Source organism: Maniola jurtina, chromosome 11 (assembly GCF_905333055.1).
Source record: "Maniola jurtina chromosome 11, ilManJurt1.1, whole genome shotgun sequence".
NCBI classification, from domain to species: domain Eukaryota; kingdom Metazoa; phylum Arthropoda; class Insecta; order Lepidoptera; family Nymphalidae; genus Maniola; species Maniola jurtina.
In genome coordinates, this window is record NC_060039.1 from 11,199,671 (window position 1) to 11,217,541 (window position 17,871).

General features: G+C 36.3%; 1 protein-coding gene across 1 annotated transcript; it reads left to right on the forward strand.

The window, feature by feature from the left end:
- The first annotated feature begins 2,968 nt into the window (after positions 1–2,968).
- LOC123869737 lies at positions 2,969–9,887 on the forward strand. Its single transcript, XM_045912735.1, has 13 exons — positions 2,969–3,341; positions 3,926–4,238; positions 4,480–4,506; positions 4,862–5,046; positions 5,469–5,618; positions 6,098–6,300; positions 6,673–6,779; positions 7,050–7,162; positions 7,591–7,687; positions 8,152–8,264; positions 9,083–9,205; positions 9,424–9,567; positions 9,672–9,887. Exons 1-13 carry the CDS (start codon positions 3,216–3,218, stop codon positions 9,885–9,887), a joined length of 1,917 nt encoding a protein of 638 aa, XP_045768691.1. The 5' UTR covers positions 2,969–3,215.
- The last annotated feature ends 7,984 nt before the right edge of the window (positions 9,888–17,871 follow it).

Consider the following 17,871-nt stretch of genomic DNA (forward strand, 5'->3'; position numbering starts at 1 on the left):
AACCTAGAATGCCTTTCCAAGATCCGTGTTGTACTAAGTGCGCTACACACGTACCAGTCTAAAAGAATACTAATCTAGACCTAAGATCGTACTAATTGCGGTCGTACTAGTTAGTAATAAAACAAATTACCTATCAACCCTAAGGGCCACCTTAGTCACTAAATAAAAATCTATTGACAAATAATAATTGATGAAAGATTAATTGGGTATCTACCTATATCTACCCACTTACTATATAATCTAAGCCTCAATTTAAGCCTCAATAGCTCAACGGTTATAGGAGCGGACTGAAATCCGAAAGGTTGGCGGTTGAAAATCCACCCGTTGCATTATTGTCGTACCCACTCCTAGCTTAGTTGGAGGGGAAGGGGAATGTTAGTCATGATTAAAAATGGCTAATTAATTCTTTAAAAAACAAATCTGAGCGCATCCCTACACTCGCTAACATAGTCAGATTTCAGGATCTTGTCGTGTGTGGCTTGCTTACTGCTTATACCTTTACACGTTTATGGACTTTGATTTAATTGACGTATCCTGAGTAAAGGTTAAATTTATAATTATTATGTAGGTACATACGTATATTTTATTAGCTGATGCCCGCGACCTCATCCGCTTAGATTTATGTTAATTAATTCCGTGGGAACCCTTTGATTTTCCGGGATAAATGTAGCCTACGTCACTCTCCTCTTTGATTATGCCCACCCATGCAAAAAAATCAGGTCGATCCGTAGCTCCGTGACTTGCGACGTGATTAACAGGGGTGTCTCCGGCACTTACTCCATACAAACGTAGTTCTATTCTCATTTGAATAATAAGCAACCAAAGTCTATGAAATGCAGACATATTCTAGAAACTAATATCTGTGCCGGTCGTGTTCCAGATTTTTCTAAAAATATGTAATTTTAAAATTATAGGGGCTCAAGGCTCAGGACAAGCCAACAAACAAACATGCTTTCGTATTTATTAATATAGGTAATAATATGATTGCGTAGGCTTAGGATCTATAAGATTCAATCAATATTCCATACTTAGAAGTACCTAAGTACATAACATTGCACATTTCGTCCAAACACTTTGGCTAGGAAAGCAATTACACGCTACACCTGCACATGGCATCATAAATAGCAGCTCGATCGTAACTGTGATACATTATGTATTTAACTGGTAATAACTCAACTTTGCCAGTAGGTATTCAATACAGGCGGTCTTGATTCCTGTTTTCTCACTTGAGTTAGACTCTCATATAATATACTAGTAGTTGCCGGCGACATCTTTGCGTGGACTACACCAATTTCAAACCCCTATTTTACCCTCCTAGGGGTTGAATTTATTTATTTATCTACTGAAAGTAGTAGGTATAATAAAATCGGTATATAGTCGAGTGAATTTGTATAAATACGGGTGTTTTGAATTTTTTTGTTGTGGTCTCCTTCCGAGATTCGGAGCGATGTTTAAATATTTTCAGTATTTGGATGGTGAAACTGGATAATTAGATGTTGCGATAGATAGAGCATGATCTAGTCAAATAATTTATTCTGCCATTCATTTTTTTAAGATCGAAACTCTACGATAACCTCTACGCGTTGGATCTGTGTTCTTCGCGAAGGTTTTGGGAGGCCATTCCAATTATTCGTTAAGATTAATTAAATAACTACTTTTCTGAGTGATGCTTATACTAGTAATTAAATACATACCTACTGTGATCCTACGACACGCCAATCAATGTTGATACTGTTGATAACTTGATAGTAGGTACATAATCAGCTAGTTGCCACTAGGTACGGTGTTCACGCCCGCTTTTTGCTCTATGAAGTCATACTTCGTAATAGCACAGAATGGTAAATCGTGATAAAAAACTTTGTTTAGAAATCGGCATTATTAAATTAGTTATTAAAATTGAAACTGAAGAAGATGCCTATACCTCTCTTCTTTTGAAGATACCAATATTCACTGTCGCAGCAAGAAAATTATTAATTCAACGACGATTTGAATTGGTTATCACGAATCACGAATGTACCGAGCTAGTACCCGAAAATGTACGAACCAGGAAAGATAGGGAGAGCAACAGTAATATGTTTAGGTAATCGATGGGGGACCGTCAAACACAGTGTTGTAGGTTTGATTAATTAGTTGAGCTAATTTAAAAGCATTATTTTAGTTCGCCATGGATATCATCAAATGTTGTGACACAGCCGCGACAAATTGCAATTAATTGCTACATATTACAGTAATTTGCTATTAATTATTTATGAGTTTACCTGCAGCCTGTTATAGACATCCCATTTGTACCTAATCTTTTATTAATTGATAACAGGTTTTCAATTTACCTCGTTTATAGCTACATATTAAACTAGATGATGTTCGCGACTTCACCGGCGTAAGTGTCGTCATCATCAGTTCTAGCCAATAACAGTAATTAAGTAACCAGCGGTTTATATTATTCAACATTATTCAAGTCTCATCACTTACCCTTACTCATTGACTGACGCTCACCGCTGCTGTCAATGCCTCAATAGAACAAGTGTAAATTAAAAATTTATAACACCCCCGACAAGTGAAGGTTACAGTAACGAGAAAAGACCTGATAACTTTCAAACGGCTGAACCGATTTTCTTGGACTATTCCGCGCCTACGATCCAAAGTATCCGAGCATTTTTCCAAAACATTATTTTCAAATAAATAATTATGTATCTAGGCAACGTCCATCTTGACAGCTTGATATTTGTCAATTGACATAATATTATGAACCTAACGGTTATCTAACCTTCTTTTCTACAAGAAAACTAGAAAAGAGCTGATAACTTTTAAACGGCTGAACCAATTTTTTTGGATTATAGCTAAGAACACTCTCGATCAAGCTACCTTTCAAACAAAAAAAACTAAATTAAAATCGGTTCATTCGTTTAGGCGCTACAGATACACACGTCAAACTTATAACACCCCTCTTTTTGGGTCGGGGGTTAAAAATCAAATTGCTTAAAATATGTCAGCAATTACAAGTCCAGTGTACTTTGAATTAGGTCAGCAAGATGTAAGTATTGTCAAATTCTGAAAGACAGAATAGCCTATGGTTGATGTCAATCGAGTCTGTTGGTTGATGTTTGGTTGAGTACATGTTCAGTACTATCAATTTAACACGAAAATTTGTTGAAAACAAACGATTATTATTATCACTTATATTTTTAATTGATAAGAATTAAATAAGAAAAACAAAAATGTCCAAAGAACATGTAAAAACTAAGTCAGGAATACCAGTGGTCGTAGATGAACCCAGTATAAGTGAGACATCATTACTAGTCACCGTCGAGGACCTGATCAACAGGGCGATGGGATCACCAGATGTGAGGAAGCAATCAAAAATAATGTTTTAAGTACTTCTTAAGTAAGTGTTCTTACAGACGTGTGGTACTTTATCGACAACAGTGGCTGCCGTCGACGCCGCCTCGTGAAAACGGCGTAGTCACTCCTGTTGATGACAAACTGCTGCCCATCTGTAAGTACACTTAATAAAGGCATGTTCAGGTAAAGTTGATATTCGCTGAGTAGGTATAGCGAAAAAATATCACACGATAATCCACCCGCTATTGCTTGCTGCGACAATTGCGAAATGCACTATACCCTTTGACTATACCCTTAAGTTTATGCTACCCCCAATGGCAGTGAATATGTTTGCTGTTGAACAGGCCTACTTTACCTCTATTAAACTTACCTTACAAAGATAACCAATTAGGTACTCGAGTAGCTTTAGTAGCGGACAGACTGTGTTGAGGTTTTGAGTCGACTTTTCTACAACATTTACTGCTACAATGATTGATCAACGAAGCAGCTGCGGTGAAGGAAAAATTATGAGGAACTAACAACAAAATATTAGGTTTGCAAGATCGACTTACCTGCGTTCAATTAATCTTATTGTAACATTTATTAGGCAAATATAGTCGATTTCAAACTCGTACGGTTGATCCTTGAGATTTTGGCAAAGCAACAGCGTATACTGCTACAAAAAATCGAAATAAGAATAACCGAAATCCAACAAGAAAAGACAGCCGCAGACGATTCCTCGGAAAAATCTTTATCCAAAAGTCCACCTCAGGCTAAATCATTTGAAAAGATGGAGAAAACGGCACAGGTAGAACTAAAAATATTGCTAGATAGAGAACAGGAAGAAACAAATGAGTATGAAATGGCTGAAAAAATATCACAAAGAGAACTTTCAGATGCAAGTCGCATAGAGATCACAGGTTCCTTATTTCTTTAATAATAATCATATCAATTAACTGTTATATTATTAAATAATGTATGTACCTTTATAAAAGCGATTATTTTATTTAAAAAAGTATTGAAAAGTTATTATTTTTTTCAGAAAAACAAATTGACGGTGAAAAAATTCTCGTAAGTGAGTGTTTTCATGTACTACTCGTATTTTGTTTATTTTAGCATTTGAATTTATTCATAAACATTTTTTCATAAACTTTTTTTCAGTTGAAAAAGCGCCGTCAATTCATTCTGGTAAGTAACGTATTATTTAATCTACAGTCACACTACTTGAAAAAAAAATTGCTTTCAACGAAAAGAAAATCTTAGAATGTTTTGTTTACATTCTTCTAAAAATAAATCTAAAATCAATGTACTCGTATTAATCAATAAAATAATATGATAATCGTATTTAAATTGCTACTAAGCGCTGTTTAGAGAGAATGTTAGGATCGCAATAACCTCTGATTAGCTAATATTTTCTCACCATTAGCTGATTTCACAAGTGTAACAATAAATGGCACTAATTCAGCCAATTACGATTAATTGTTATCAGAACTTCTGTGTAACTGCTTATGTTCATGTACTTCTTCTGAAAATAATATTTTAGAGACACGGTCTTCCAGTACTATCGACTTCGTAACTAGGTCACAATTTGCTTTTCTGGAAGCAGCTGTTGATGAATTAAAGAGTATGACCCCTCCAAAGTCACTCCAGTTTCCTGGAAATGAGAAGCTGATGAGTGATATGATGAAAGGCGCAGTGTCCTTACCCGAAGCAATGAACACTTTACAGGTAATGACGCCTGCTATAATTTTCAATCATACTATAGTGAGTAATGGCACAGTTCACGACAGTTAGGTACCTTACGAGTAACGAACCGTCAACGCTTCGACGTAACTGGCAGGCGTCAAATGTTCCTACATTTATCACTAGGTAGCCTATGAATAGCCTGTTTTTCTTTGACTTCACGTCACACATAGCCTAATAAATATATCGTCGATTCAAGTTCAAACCAAGAGTTTTCTCACTCTAGCTCACTCTGGTAACGGCCCGAGAGTCCGTAGAAAACTTTGAAAAAAATATATATTTTTAGAACAAACTTCAACGTGTTTGTTTATTGAATTGCGTTGCCCACTTGAAACAGTTGTGAATGGGCCACTCTTACCAGTTGCTCGTCCACCTACAAGAACTCTCCAACTGCAGCGCTTTTACAGGTTGAAGAAAGAATGAAGTCAGCAGAGAAATCTGTAACTAGGATTGTTGAAATACTAACGCAGCTGGTAGCCGCCGGCGTGCTGCCCGAAGACATTGCTGAACAAGTGGAAACTATAATACCACCTTCATACGAAGAGGTTAAAGAAGAGGTGATTTTTTCCTGAGAACTGTACAGTCCTAGAGAATGGATGAAACCGGGCCTTCTGCCAGAATCATATCTTTTGGAACTCAACTTAGAACTTAAGTTGAACGTAAGCTTCTAGCTCTCCCCGTGATAGCATTTCCTATATGCTTAATATGTTTTTGAAGATCCCGTCAGAATTTTCAAAATCTTTTTTAAAGTCCCGCTAGAGCACTCAATTTTCGACTCACTCACGCAAGAAACTCATTCGAACATGACCTAGGTTTACGGATTCATGTATCAGCTCAGGTTATTTGACAGTCACTCAGTCACAGTACAGTATATATGTATAAAGAATGGCTCTAATAAAAGCCATAGAGCAAAAAGAAGATAAATGAAGTTCAAACATCCTGAATCCACACAGTCTTATTGAATGTCTTTAAAAAACTGAAACTCGAGATTAACATTAATAGTTAGCAGAATCTAGAGTTGAAACATATTTTTCAGGCAATCCAATCTCAGCCACTAGTCGAGAAAAAATCAGTTGCCCTTGATGCTAAAGCTACCCAATCTCAGACCATACGTGGCCTGGACTCGCATCCTCCTATCACTACTGAACCATCCATGGTTTCTAGGACTTCTGCAGTTTCTGGGCTTCCTATGGCTTCTAGTACACTAAAAGTACCTTGTATCACGTATGAGGACATGAGGTTATTATTATTTGATGACACCCTTTCATAGAATAACTTTGAAGCAATCAACTGCAGTTACAAATGTACATCATAATCAATCTCAAACCTTACACCATAGTCCACCACGAAGGTCACTTCTTGAAGTTCCTTAGCTTGTTACTTCTTGAAGTGGAAGTAGCTTTTTGGAGCTATGAACGTTTAAAGCAATTAAATATCACTTGCTTTAACGGTAGAGGAAAACATTATGATGAAACCTGTATACTTGAGTTGAGAGTTCTCCATAATGTTCTCAAAGGTGTATGACGATCGTCAATCAAAAGTCTACAATTTGTAAAATTTTATCGTAAAAAATAAGAACCCTAATAATATGGATATCAAACTTTATTCCAGAGTGTATTTAGAAGACCTGAAGGATGATATTAAAAAAATTGTTAATAGAATGATAGGTAAAGTTACAGAAGTTACAGAGACAGCTAAACACATGAACACGGCCGTAGGTGAGGCATACAAAGATAATCTTTGTAGAGAAGGGAAAATTTAAAAATCACTTTCCGTGAATAATTACCTGAATTAAACAGGTAATTACCTGTAAAATTACCGCGTAGAGTAATAATAATTTTACCAAATAAAAATTATTCAAATGTATCAATAATGCTCGTCTAGTGAGAACTTGTAAGGATCAAAATAGAAAATAGTAGATAAGGGATTTTAATGTTACATGTGCTTAGATAATTACTTCTTATGCATATTTTAACATGTTGTTGTAGCTGACAAATTGAATGTAGTTCAGAAGCTGGACAGTCGTATATCAGCTCTGCGCATGCTACTGGAAGACGGTGCCAATCAGTATAGTGAGTTTGACTCCATACTGACGATTCAGGTAAAATTTATTTAGCATCATCGCTAGCCTACCACGGGCTTTCTCTCATAGAAAGAAGGAATACAAAGAATAGATCAGATTAGATCAGAGATGTACCAGGTTCCTTAGACATGTGTAGGTAGCCTAGTAGTCAGCTGCTCTGTGTCAGTTGTTACAATATATTTTCCAGGAATGGCATTTCATCCCAGAATTTTGCCTAAGTCAGCCGTGTTCTTCGCGAGTCCTTTTTGTGGAAAATTAAAGAGTGCCAGATTAGACTTGACCGTGGCGCCTGGCCAGGTTTTGAATTCACAACCGCTTGGTCTATCCATTAAATTACTAATACATCTTAGTCCGATTTAACTAGTCTATATTTACTAAAGGTTTGAGAGTGTTTGTAACATTTTACTTAATTAGTTAGTTATACACGAGTAGGTAATTTTTTTCAGTTGCGAAATATTAAAGATCAAATAGCACAAACGCTACCAATTTTGAAAGATGGCATCGCTCGATTGGCAGACGCGAACAACTATGCTGAAGCTAAAGGTAATAAATGAGTAATTGTCATCAGTCATCACTTACCAGGAAAAGAAGTACCTACCTATAGCAATTTTTTTTCATAATGTGGTACATCAATACATTTAATTACTAGAAATTTAGTATTTTGTACCAGGTGAGATGTAACGAACGGGTAGCTTGTAATGGAATAAAAAAACAAGACTGCCATATTGTTTTTTCAAAAGAACAATACTTACTACAGTTTTGTTTTACTTTGTCCAGTCATTAATTAGAAGTTATGGTGGAACAAAGAAACTCACATACATGCCTACATGCATACAAACAAATAAAGTACCTAACTAAAAACATTACACTCCATATTTGGGCAGTCGTATAAAAACGAGGATCTCCTAAGTCACCTATGTTGTAACTAGGCTACATACCCATCCCTCAGTATTAATTAATGTACTATTGCTATTATAACTGTTATACTTAAACTGTGTGTATTGTAGCCATAATGAATCTGTTGGAATGCTCCGAAGAGATGAGCACTGAGCTAAGCAACTTGCTTTACGAAATTAAGGGGCTGGTGTTAACGCAAACAGAGCATAGATCGCAAATAAGGGTCTGTATGTAACATGTTTTTTAAATAACATTACTTTAAGGATCGTAACGAAACTAAATAATATACCTACCCTCGTTCCCCAAAGACTATCATCCAAAGCTGAAAATCTTCAAAACCTCGAGCTCTTAGGTAAACGGGAGAAATAGATGGCCACCGAAAAAATAAAAACTTGTCTCAATGCGTCCCTCAAAAATGATTACACATATAATTTGTAATCAGTCAAAATATAATAATTTTTTAAATTCAGATCTGTTATACATAGATCCTAATGGACGGTATTAAAATGATGCGAGAGGATAAAGCAAATCGCGATGAAGTTCTGGAAGAACTAAAACACAAGGTAAAAAGAATCAAGGTTTCGTCAAACAAGTAAATATAAAGTTAGCGTCTTCCATTACCTCAGGCCATCGAAGCATAAATAGGTATATTTCGACGTCTCATGCTGAATCGTTACTATCAGGTTTTTTAAAGAAGATGTTTTCTGTAGCATTTGCGTCAGATTAATTATATCTGATGATCTACTACTAGCATTGACTCATATTTTTCTCATGCATCTGTCTCACTCTCAATAATTAACCATCCATATCCATACTAATTCGTTGGGTACTATTTTACATAAGAGAGACACTGTATGTTTTTCACCTTTTCACAGCTCGGCGTCAAAATTGCTCTTGACGAAAGTTGGCAGCTTGCGTCTTGAGAATAGATATGAATATATATGGGATACTATTTCCCGAAAATCAAATAGCGCCCATGTTAATAAAAGACCTAAATCCACGCGGGCATCAGCCAGTCCATTACCTATTGAATGCTTGCAGGCTGACTTATCGACCCTGGTTGGAACGCTTTCGTATGAGGACTTTGCGGCCGGCCGTGCTGACTTCAAGGGTCGTCTCGACCATTGCCATGAAATATTTAACCGAAGTATTGCTTTGTGGGCGGTGAGATTACTTATCATTTGAACTTATTTTTTGACTTCGGCAGAGTTATGAATTCTCAGTCTGTTTGTTGATGTATTTGCATTTAGGTACATCTTTCTGTTCTTTTGTAATTCCCAAGCTATTAGTTTTTCAATAGCTATGATCGTTGGTTTTAGTAAAAAAATTCTTCTGTATTGTCAGATTTTTTGAGTACAGAATTTCATCAACATGTTTTTCAGGCGGTTATAAGAGACATGAAAACCACAATGGATAAGATGGTGGATTTGGCTGAGCTGCTGACAGTGCGGGATTCTGTGCAGGGTCAACTACAGACCCTGAACAATAAGATTAGAATCGTAACTACCATGCTTGGAGATCCTCAGGTAATTAACTACAGTTTTGCAGCCTTTTTCTATCTCTATCAGGAAAAATTTCTTCTCAGTGTCGTGGGCATACATAGTGATGTACAATTGATTCCGATTCCCAGATTGCTCGTACCATGCGCAAGTTAGCGGTTAATGCAACTTGTGGTTCTTGCCATGAGCCTGCGCGGATGGAACCCGTCGACGCAACAAGCGGCGTGCCGCCGCGACTACCTCCTCTGCGACCGGCGCCTGTCGCGGCGTCCAAGGAGCCCTGCATCTCTGACTTGGTCAGAGCTTGGTTGCCAGAACCTCGGTCAGTATTTATAACTTCATTATGACGTTAACATGTTTTAGTTCAGAGCAAGTACCTTGAAGGCGTATTTTTTTTAATTTCAATAACCCTTGACTGCGCTCCATTGACTTGATGATAATAGGCTGCGTTCTCACCTGGTGGTAACTTATCATGTAGTCTCAAAGGATTAACTTGAAAAGGGAATGGCAGTTTCTTTAAACTGGTATGGGTTTAATGAATTCTGAATCCTAATATAAAGAAACCTGATTGATTTCTACGCGGCATTGTACCGAACGGCTAAATCGCTTGATGGCATGGCTTTGCTGGTAGGGTGGTAGCTAACCACGGTCGAAGCCTCCCAGAGAATTTAGAAATTAGGTATAAACTCCCAAATTGCCCCTGCCAAAAATTTAGCCAGCTTATAAGGCCACAGCGCTCACCACTACGCTAGGCAGATTGTCAGGAAAAAATACAGATCTATTGTTCTGTACTTATTAATGGTTTAATTTGGTCTAAATTGTCATCAGGCACATTAACTGTCGACGCTGGTGTGGTGGCTCCCATACTGTGGTAGCAGAGCCTATCAAACACTTCAAGCTGCACGTGCAAATGCAGGCGATACCCACCAAACAGTTCACCGACTATGGTGATGACGGACGCGTACGGTGTTGATTTTTCTTTCTTACCCCTAAGTATAAGATTGACTTTGCTTATATTGAAGTTTCAGCTAATATGAGACAGATTTATGCCAGCGGTATAACGCTGTCTCGTTTTAACAGTGACTTAAATCTGAGCAAAGTCAAAGTGCGCTTTATAGATCTGCAGCCTTAGAGTGCGACCAAATATTATGTTGTGAAAATTGTATTTCACCCGTCGCGCTGGAAATTTTTTATACCCATAGCAACAATTTTTTCAATTTTCACGACCGCGACGTTAGTTACTATTACTCACTAGATTTTGATAAAGGAGGCTTCGTTTTAGCGATCCGAGATGGACCCTAATATCATAGGCTATTAAGACTTATGACGTGTGACAAATTCATTATGTCGGATATGACTAACAAAAATACGGTAAGAAAAAAATGATATTGAGAAAAATCTATCGATTTTGGTGACATCACACTAATATTATAATGGCGAAAGTTTGTGTGTATGTGTGTGTATGTTTGTTACTTCTTCACGCAAACACTACTAGACGGATTTGACTGAAATTTGGAATGGAGATAGATAATATCCTGGATAAGCTACTTTTTATCCCGGAAAATTGAAGAGTTTCCACGGGATTTTGGAAAACCTAAATCCACGCGGGCAAAGTCGTGGGCATCGGCTAGTTAATAATAAGTCTCATCATAGTGTTGATTAGGAAAATTACCTACCTAGTCCTTTAGAGTTTTAGTTACCTAGTCACCTATTAAAGTTTACCTTGTTTTGACACAGCTGTATAGGTGCGAAGAGGCGTTGCAACCGTGCATTGAGTGCAACTCCCTGAGCGGGGACAAGACTCAAGATCCTGTGCATGGACCACCCGGTCGTGTCATTGAAGACATACCGATGCCACATGTCGAGTCAGAATCTCCAGCAATGTGCTCTTGTCCCATGATTAAATAAAATCGCTTTTACTGTATCGGGAATCGGAAAAAGCGTGTCTGTAATCATCACTATGATCAATTTTTACTATAGCCTGACCAAATTTTAGAGCGCATTTCCACTGAAGCGGAGCCAAGAAGGGCAAAACCGAGAGGTGCGTTTTTTTGACCAATCAGATTATTGAGAGATGACGTGATAAAATTTATCACAACATCTAACAATAACCTGATTGATCTATTGAACACTACGCTCCACTCAATGGAAACGCTCTCTAAAGGCTTTCAACTGGATGAAAGTTTATACGAAATTCCGTTAATTTTCAAGATATAACCAAGGATATAACCACGAAACTTGATATCTTTACTTTTGGTAAAATTGAAGAAATAAATGTTACAGGATTCTTGGAAATTCCACATCCTCCTCAATTTTTAAAAATTCCACTCGAGCGTATTCGGGGCTGATCAGCTAGTCTTTAGTAATAATGGGCTTATCGAAGTTTGCACAGATCTCCGCTTCACTGGATAGGCACCCTAGATACAAAACTGTTCCGTATGTAACTGTCAATGTCACTCAAGTTTTTAGACGTGTTTGTTGAGTTTTTGTATAGCTTTACAATCAAGCAACAGTCCCCGCAATTAAATCTTACATCACACTCTCCGTCTGTTTTGGAAAATGACATCATAATATTGTTTTTGCCCATATCTCGTGAGTCGTAACAGCGCATTGACGCTACCACGTGCTTAATATAAAAGAGAGCACGTTTTTGCGAGTGTCATTACAAGTTTTTTAGACGCCCGCCGGCTTTAAATGAAAGCAAAAACATAATATTATGTAGTAGGGCTGTCGATTCATGCCATTCAATTAAATTATAAAATAATGATCTTCATTTTGTTTAGTTGAAGTACGTCTCTACGGTAGGCCTCTTAGACTGATATCTTTAGAGCGAACTTTGACTTTGCTTAGACTTAAGACACTGTTAATGTGACAGCGTTATATGGCTGACATAAATCCATCTCGTTTTAAATGAAAGTTCTGAACAAAGTCAAACGCTCTGTAGATTTCAGCATTAGATATAGCTATAAGTATCTTGTTACGTAGAACTTAATAAGAACATAATATTATAGAAAATAACAAGATGAAAGGTTTTTACTTTTAATTATCTACTACTTCTTTGGAGGCAAGACTATAGGCTCTTAATTTGCTCTTAAGTTTCTTGGTCATTAATTGCATCCAATTTTTGTCATACCTAATGCCGTGGTTGGCTGACGCTTTTGCATCCAGCAAGCGTTGTAATTCCAATAATGTATATTACTCACTGTATTACCAAATATTTGCAATAAATTAATAAGGTCTGGCATTATTGCTTACTATGTTCTAGTTTAATCGTAAAAGTTAAAAGCGACAACCCTATTTAAGATATTATATTCTCGAATGACAAATCCTCATTATATTTTGCCACCGATCCATGAGAATAATACTTAGCATACTAATCCTTATTAATATTAAATGCGACTAAAATTAATTTATTGCTATTTAGATTATAATTATTTACTGGAGCTTATTAAATAATTTAAGCAGGTAGATATTTACTTTTTTTATGAATAAAAAAGTCCTAAATAATATTGTTTCATTTGTTAGAAAAGTAGCTATGGCAAGATAAATGTTAATAATTTAGGATCAGACTTAGGGTCAGCACATACCTAAACGAAAACCTATCTTCAAGCCTTAGGCTCGAATGATAAAGCTGCGCACTTAGTACGAGTTTACATAACTCTACAACGTTGATAGATTTCGAGCATCAAAACACTAAGTATAAATTGTAACATCAAAGTAAAATGATCGAAAATACCCTTGTTTTACTCGTAAAATCAATATTTCCCATTTTGATTTTGCTTTCAATCAATATTGCAAATTTTAATTTTGCTTTCCGTTGGCTGGCAGGTGTATGGATCAACTCGAGCTTTAAACCAAAATACCTATTTAGTTAATTTTAAGGTTTAATCTTGAAAATTTATTTTTAATTTTTAAATCTATTGCATTTCACTGCCAACTCAAGATCTGTCAACGTTGCCGAGATATGCAAACTCACACTAATTACTCTTCTGATAACTAACAATACCCCTATAGTACTATAGTACAACAGATGACGCCGTAAACAAAACTTTTAACAGTACTGGCCTAACTTTTGCAGACCTAGACGCCTTAGGCTCCGGCTACACGCTCCGGCTCACGGCACCGAGAACTGCGAAGTCCAATATTTAGCAGCTTTTTTAAACTGCGCAGGGTACCGTGTTGCACGTGTACACACGCACGCATAATATTGTAGTCTTTGCGCGCACGCACTGAACTGCATAAACTGGCTTGTGCAGGTAAGCTCTCAGGTAAGACGGAGCGTGTAGTCGGAACTTTATACGAATTATTAGTACCTACCCATTAAAAAAATTGTAACGTGCGACCGTCCTATAAGTTGCCATTATATTTTGCCACCGATCCATGGGAAAAATGCCATGCTAATTAAATACGACTTGAATTAATTGATCTTTTTGTATCTTACGGTTTCTTGTTTTTAATTCGATGATCTAATGATGGAAATATTAGTAAAGTCTATTTTGTTGTTACATTTAAAAATACATTTTTAGACACAAAATTAGATCATATCTAAATTTAGACAGTATGGGTACTTATACGGAAGTTATTCATCAAAACTTTTTTCCTCCTAACTGGTTTGCAAGTCAACTTGTATACCGGATCAACAGAAAGCAAATCTAGTATTAGTTGTAATAAATCTGTACATGATCTCATTGTCGTTTGTGTGCTTTGTTATATCTTCACGACAAAGACTAGACACAACTTAATAGTGACAGCACATACGTGCGACAAGACTGTCGCAGGAATAGGTAATTTTTAACTAAGGAATACTCTGCCTTTGGTTTTACAAGCCATCGTTAGAGGATTCGGAACGATCGTTAGAGGACGGATTACGATGTTCTGTAGGTAGTTACGTAAATATCACTTGCTGAAAACATCGTGGGAAAATCTAGGTATATGCCTGAGAGTTCTCCCTAATGTTCTTTAAGGTGTAGGAAGTCTGCCGATCCGCACTTGGCCAGCATTGTGGACTATGGCCAAACCTTTCTCATTCTGAGAGGAGACTCGTCCTTTGTAGTGAGCCGGCAATGGGTTAATGATGAATGAAAGATACTTAAACAGTCTTATGTCTGCGTTAACCTGGGCGGGGTATACTGTGCGAGCATGAAGCGAATTGGTAGCAGCCCTTTGAAATCCAATTACCATATTGATCATTTGAAACTCAATCAAGAATAACATTCGATGACGTCATTCCAACAACCACCCAATGATTGAGATTAAATGAATACGTTTGACTGAATATAGTAGGTACCTACCTACCTACTTGTATTTAGATACACGAACAAAGTCTTAATTCAGCTATACCTACGTACAAAATATCTTATATACTAATTATAATGTAAAGATACAAAGGTAAATTAACCAATAGAAAGATAAATAGTGCAAAGACTGTCTTATTACCTACTAAATGACGTACCTACTCTACCTACTGCTGATAACCCTTTTTAACCCCCCACCCAAAAAGAGGGGTGTTATAAGTTTGACGTGTGTATCTGTGTATCTCTGTATCTGTCTGTGGCATCGTAGCTCCTAACTAATAAACCGATTTTAATATAGTTTTTTTTTGTTTGAAAAGTGGCTTGATCAAGAGTGTTCTTAGTTATAATCCAAGAAAATCGGTTCAGCCGTTTGAAAGTCATCAAGCAGCTCTTTTCTAGTTACTGTAACCTTCACGTGTTGAGGGTGTTATAAATTTTTAATTTACACTTGTTAAGAACCTGTATTCATCTTTATTTACATTGCGTTTCCTCCCCGATTGCCATTTCAACCTTTTGCGTACCTACTATTACAGCAGGTATAGTAAATGCTGCCTTGTCTTTAGTACCGGGAGGCGGCAATTGAGACTCGAAAAAGTGTCGCCAATTTTGACCAACTCACTCATACAAAGCTACAAACATAATTCGAAAGAACAACGATGAAAGTAACGTAAATTAATTTGTTGCACTAATTATACGTCTGTTTTACAATAACTTAGATAGGAACTAAAATAATAGTTAGCACCGATAAACTCAGATTCTTTTAGCTTTTTTAATTCAAATTCAAATTCAAATTCAAATTATTTTTATTCAATTAAACTTTTACAAGTGCTTTTGAATCGTCAAAATAATCTACCACGTAATAATAAGTACGTAAACTTGATTATGTGGATTAGACGTATCATGTACCCACCCATACGTAAATTGTAATTTGTAATTTAAACTTATTATCGAGTCTTGCAATAACAATGAAACACAAAAGTGAAAAGTCCTAAAAAAGTAAATAGGAGTGCTGGACTGTTTACAGACTTTCATTGGCATCGGGAACACGTTAAAATGTGAACTAAAGTATTCAATTGAAACATTTAATGTGGAGCCAAGAATAGTAATTGTAATGGTTTCAAAGTCCTACATAAGAATTAATACAGACTGACTAACTAGCAAACTATTTCATGACTCAGATAATTTTCAAGTGCAGTCTAATTAAAACGCATAAGATAAAAAATCATCTAACAATTAAAATAAGAGAAGAAACTAAATTTTCCGTTGCTAATCATAAGGATATTTGGCAATAATTATATATATTGAAGATTTTTATGCAATTTAGTTGGTGTTATTCGGAGGTTCGGGGTTTGATTTTCTTAATAATTTATTTTAAGCAATTTAATTGAATTAATTTATGATTAAATTGTTGCTGAGTTTGGATTTATTCCTAAAAAATGTAGTTCCTTTGCTATAATAATAATTTCCAATTTCCGTTTATTGTCATTCATGTAATCAATATTATAATTATGAAATATGTTACCTATTGCACACCATTATAATGGTAAATACCCTGTAACCTTAAGCTTGTGTACCACCTATTGTATTACGTGTATTCGCAATAAATAAATTATGATTATGATTATGATTCTGGACCCGGAATTCGTGTTTATTTTTTTAATTACAACTTGTTATCCTTAAGTCGAATAATCACAGCACACTAATGTTTAACTTGTTGACATCTCATAAAAATAGGTCCTGACTCACTCACTGACCAATACATCAATGCCCAGCCCAAACATTTGAACCTAGAAAGCTGAAAGGCACAAAGATTTCAGCAAGGTGTGGACAAGCTACCTACGCAGCATAAGGTCTGATTTTTCGAAATTTCCACGGAAGCGAAGCCGCGGGTGGTTGGCGGCTGCTAGTTTTTTAATAAAAGGAAAACAACAGCATTTTACACCGTTTATTAAAGGTTAAAACGTCTGAATATAAATCACGCTGTTATATATTAATTACAAAGCCACAAATAAATAGCAATTAAATTCCACAGCCGCAACAATCAAGCCAGACAATTATCGTGAGGTCACGTCACACACAATTACAGAGTAAATCATAATAAACTCTATATCATTGTATACGCTATTTACGCATACTGTAAAGGTTGTCACTAATATATTGTGTACTTACCGCACCGTTACAGCCATTGTATGAGTGGTTATGGCTTTTTCATGGCAGGACACTACATCGAAGGAAATATCAAAGAAAAAGCTAATACCTAGTCTAGTCTATAGGTGTATTAAGAGTAAGACCATATTCCACAAGCATATTTATGATGACTAATGCATGACATGTGGATGATCAATAAATAATTAATCATTTTATCCGTAATTTTGTAGACACACAACATATTTATTATTTCTTCTATTCTCACATTTTAACGTGTATACTCATATTTTCACATGACAGAAGTCTTTGCCTTACTGTTGTAGATGGAGGCGTACCTACCCAAATGTAATAATATTCTCCTTCTTCCTTTCAACTAAGCGCTAAGCAATCTATTTCATAGAGCTACAAAAAATTTAGGCATCTAAGGTTTGCGGTATGCATTGTGCACGAAGAAGCAATGTGCGATCAGCGTAAGACAGTGACGATGCTAAAATATGAGTTTACGAGTAAGTTACGAGTATATTCCCAACATTAGTCAGTGCAATAATCATGTCACGCGACGCGCTTTGAAGATGCCGAAGTCTGAATAAATTACGTCACCTTCCTTTAGCACAGTAAGTAACTATAGTAGAACAGAACTATGCCTTTTCATCGCAGATGTATATACAGACCACTTACCAAGTCCTGGTGAAAAGAGAAAATTCTTTTTGGTAGGTAATTTTGAAGACTCTCTCTTTGACCTCCCCAATGGATAGATAGCCTTGCTAAGTATAGAATGATTCTAGGTACTTGCTTGGTATTTGCTTATAAATTCTTGACAACTTGAGACTACAATGTGCTCTCAGCTTCTCAACCCAAAACATGATCACCAACTATGGACCTCAGAATA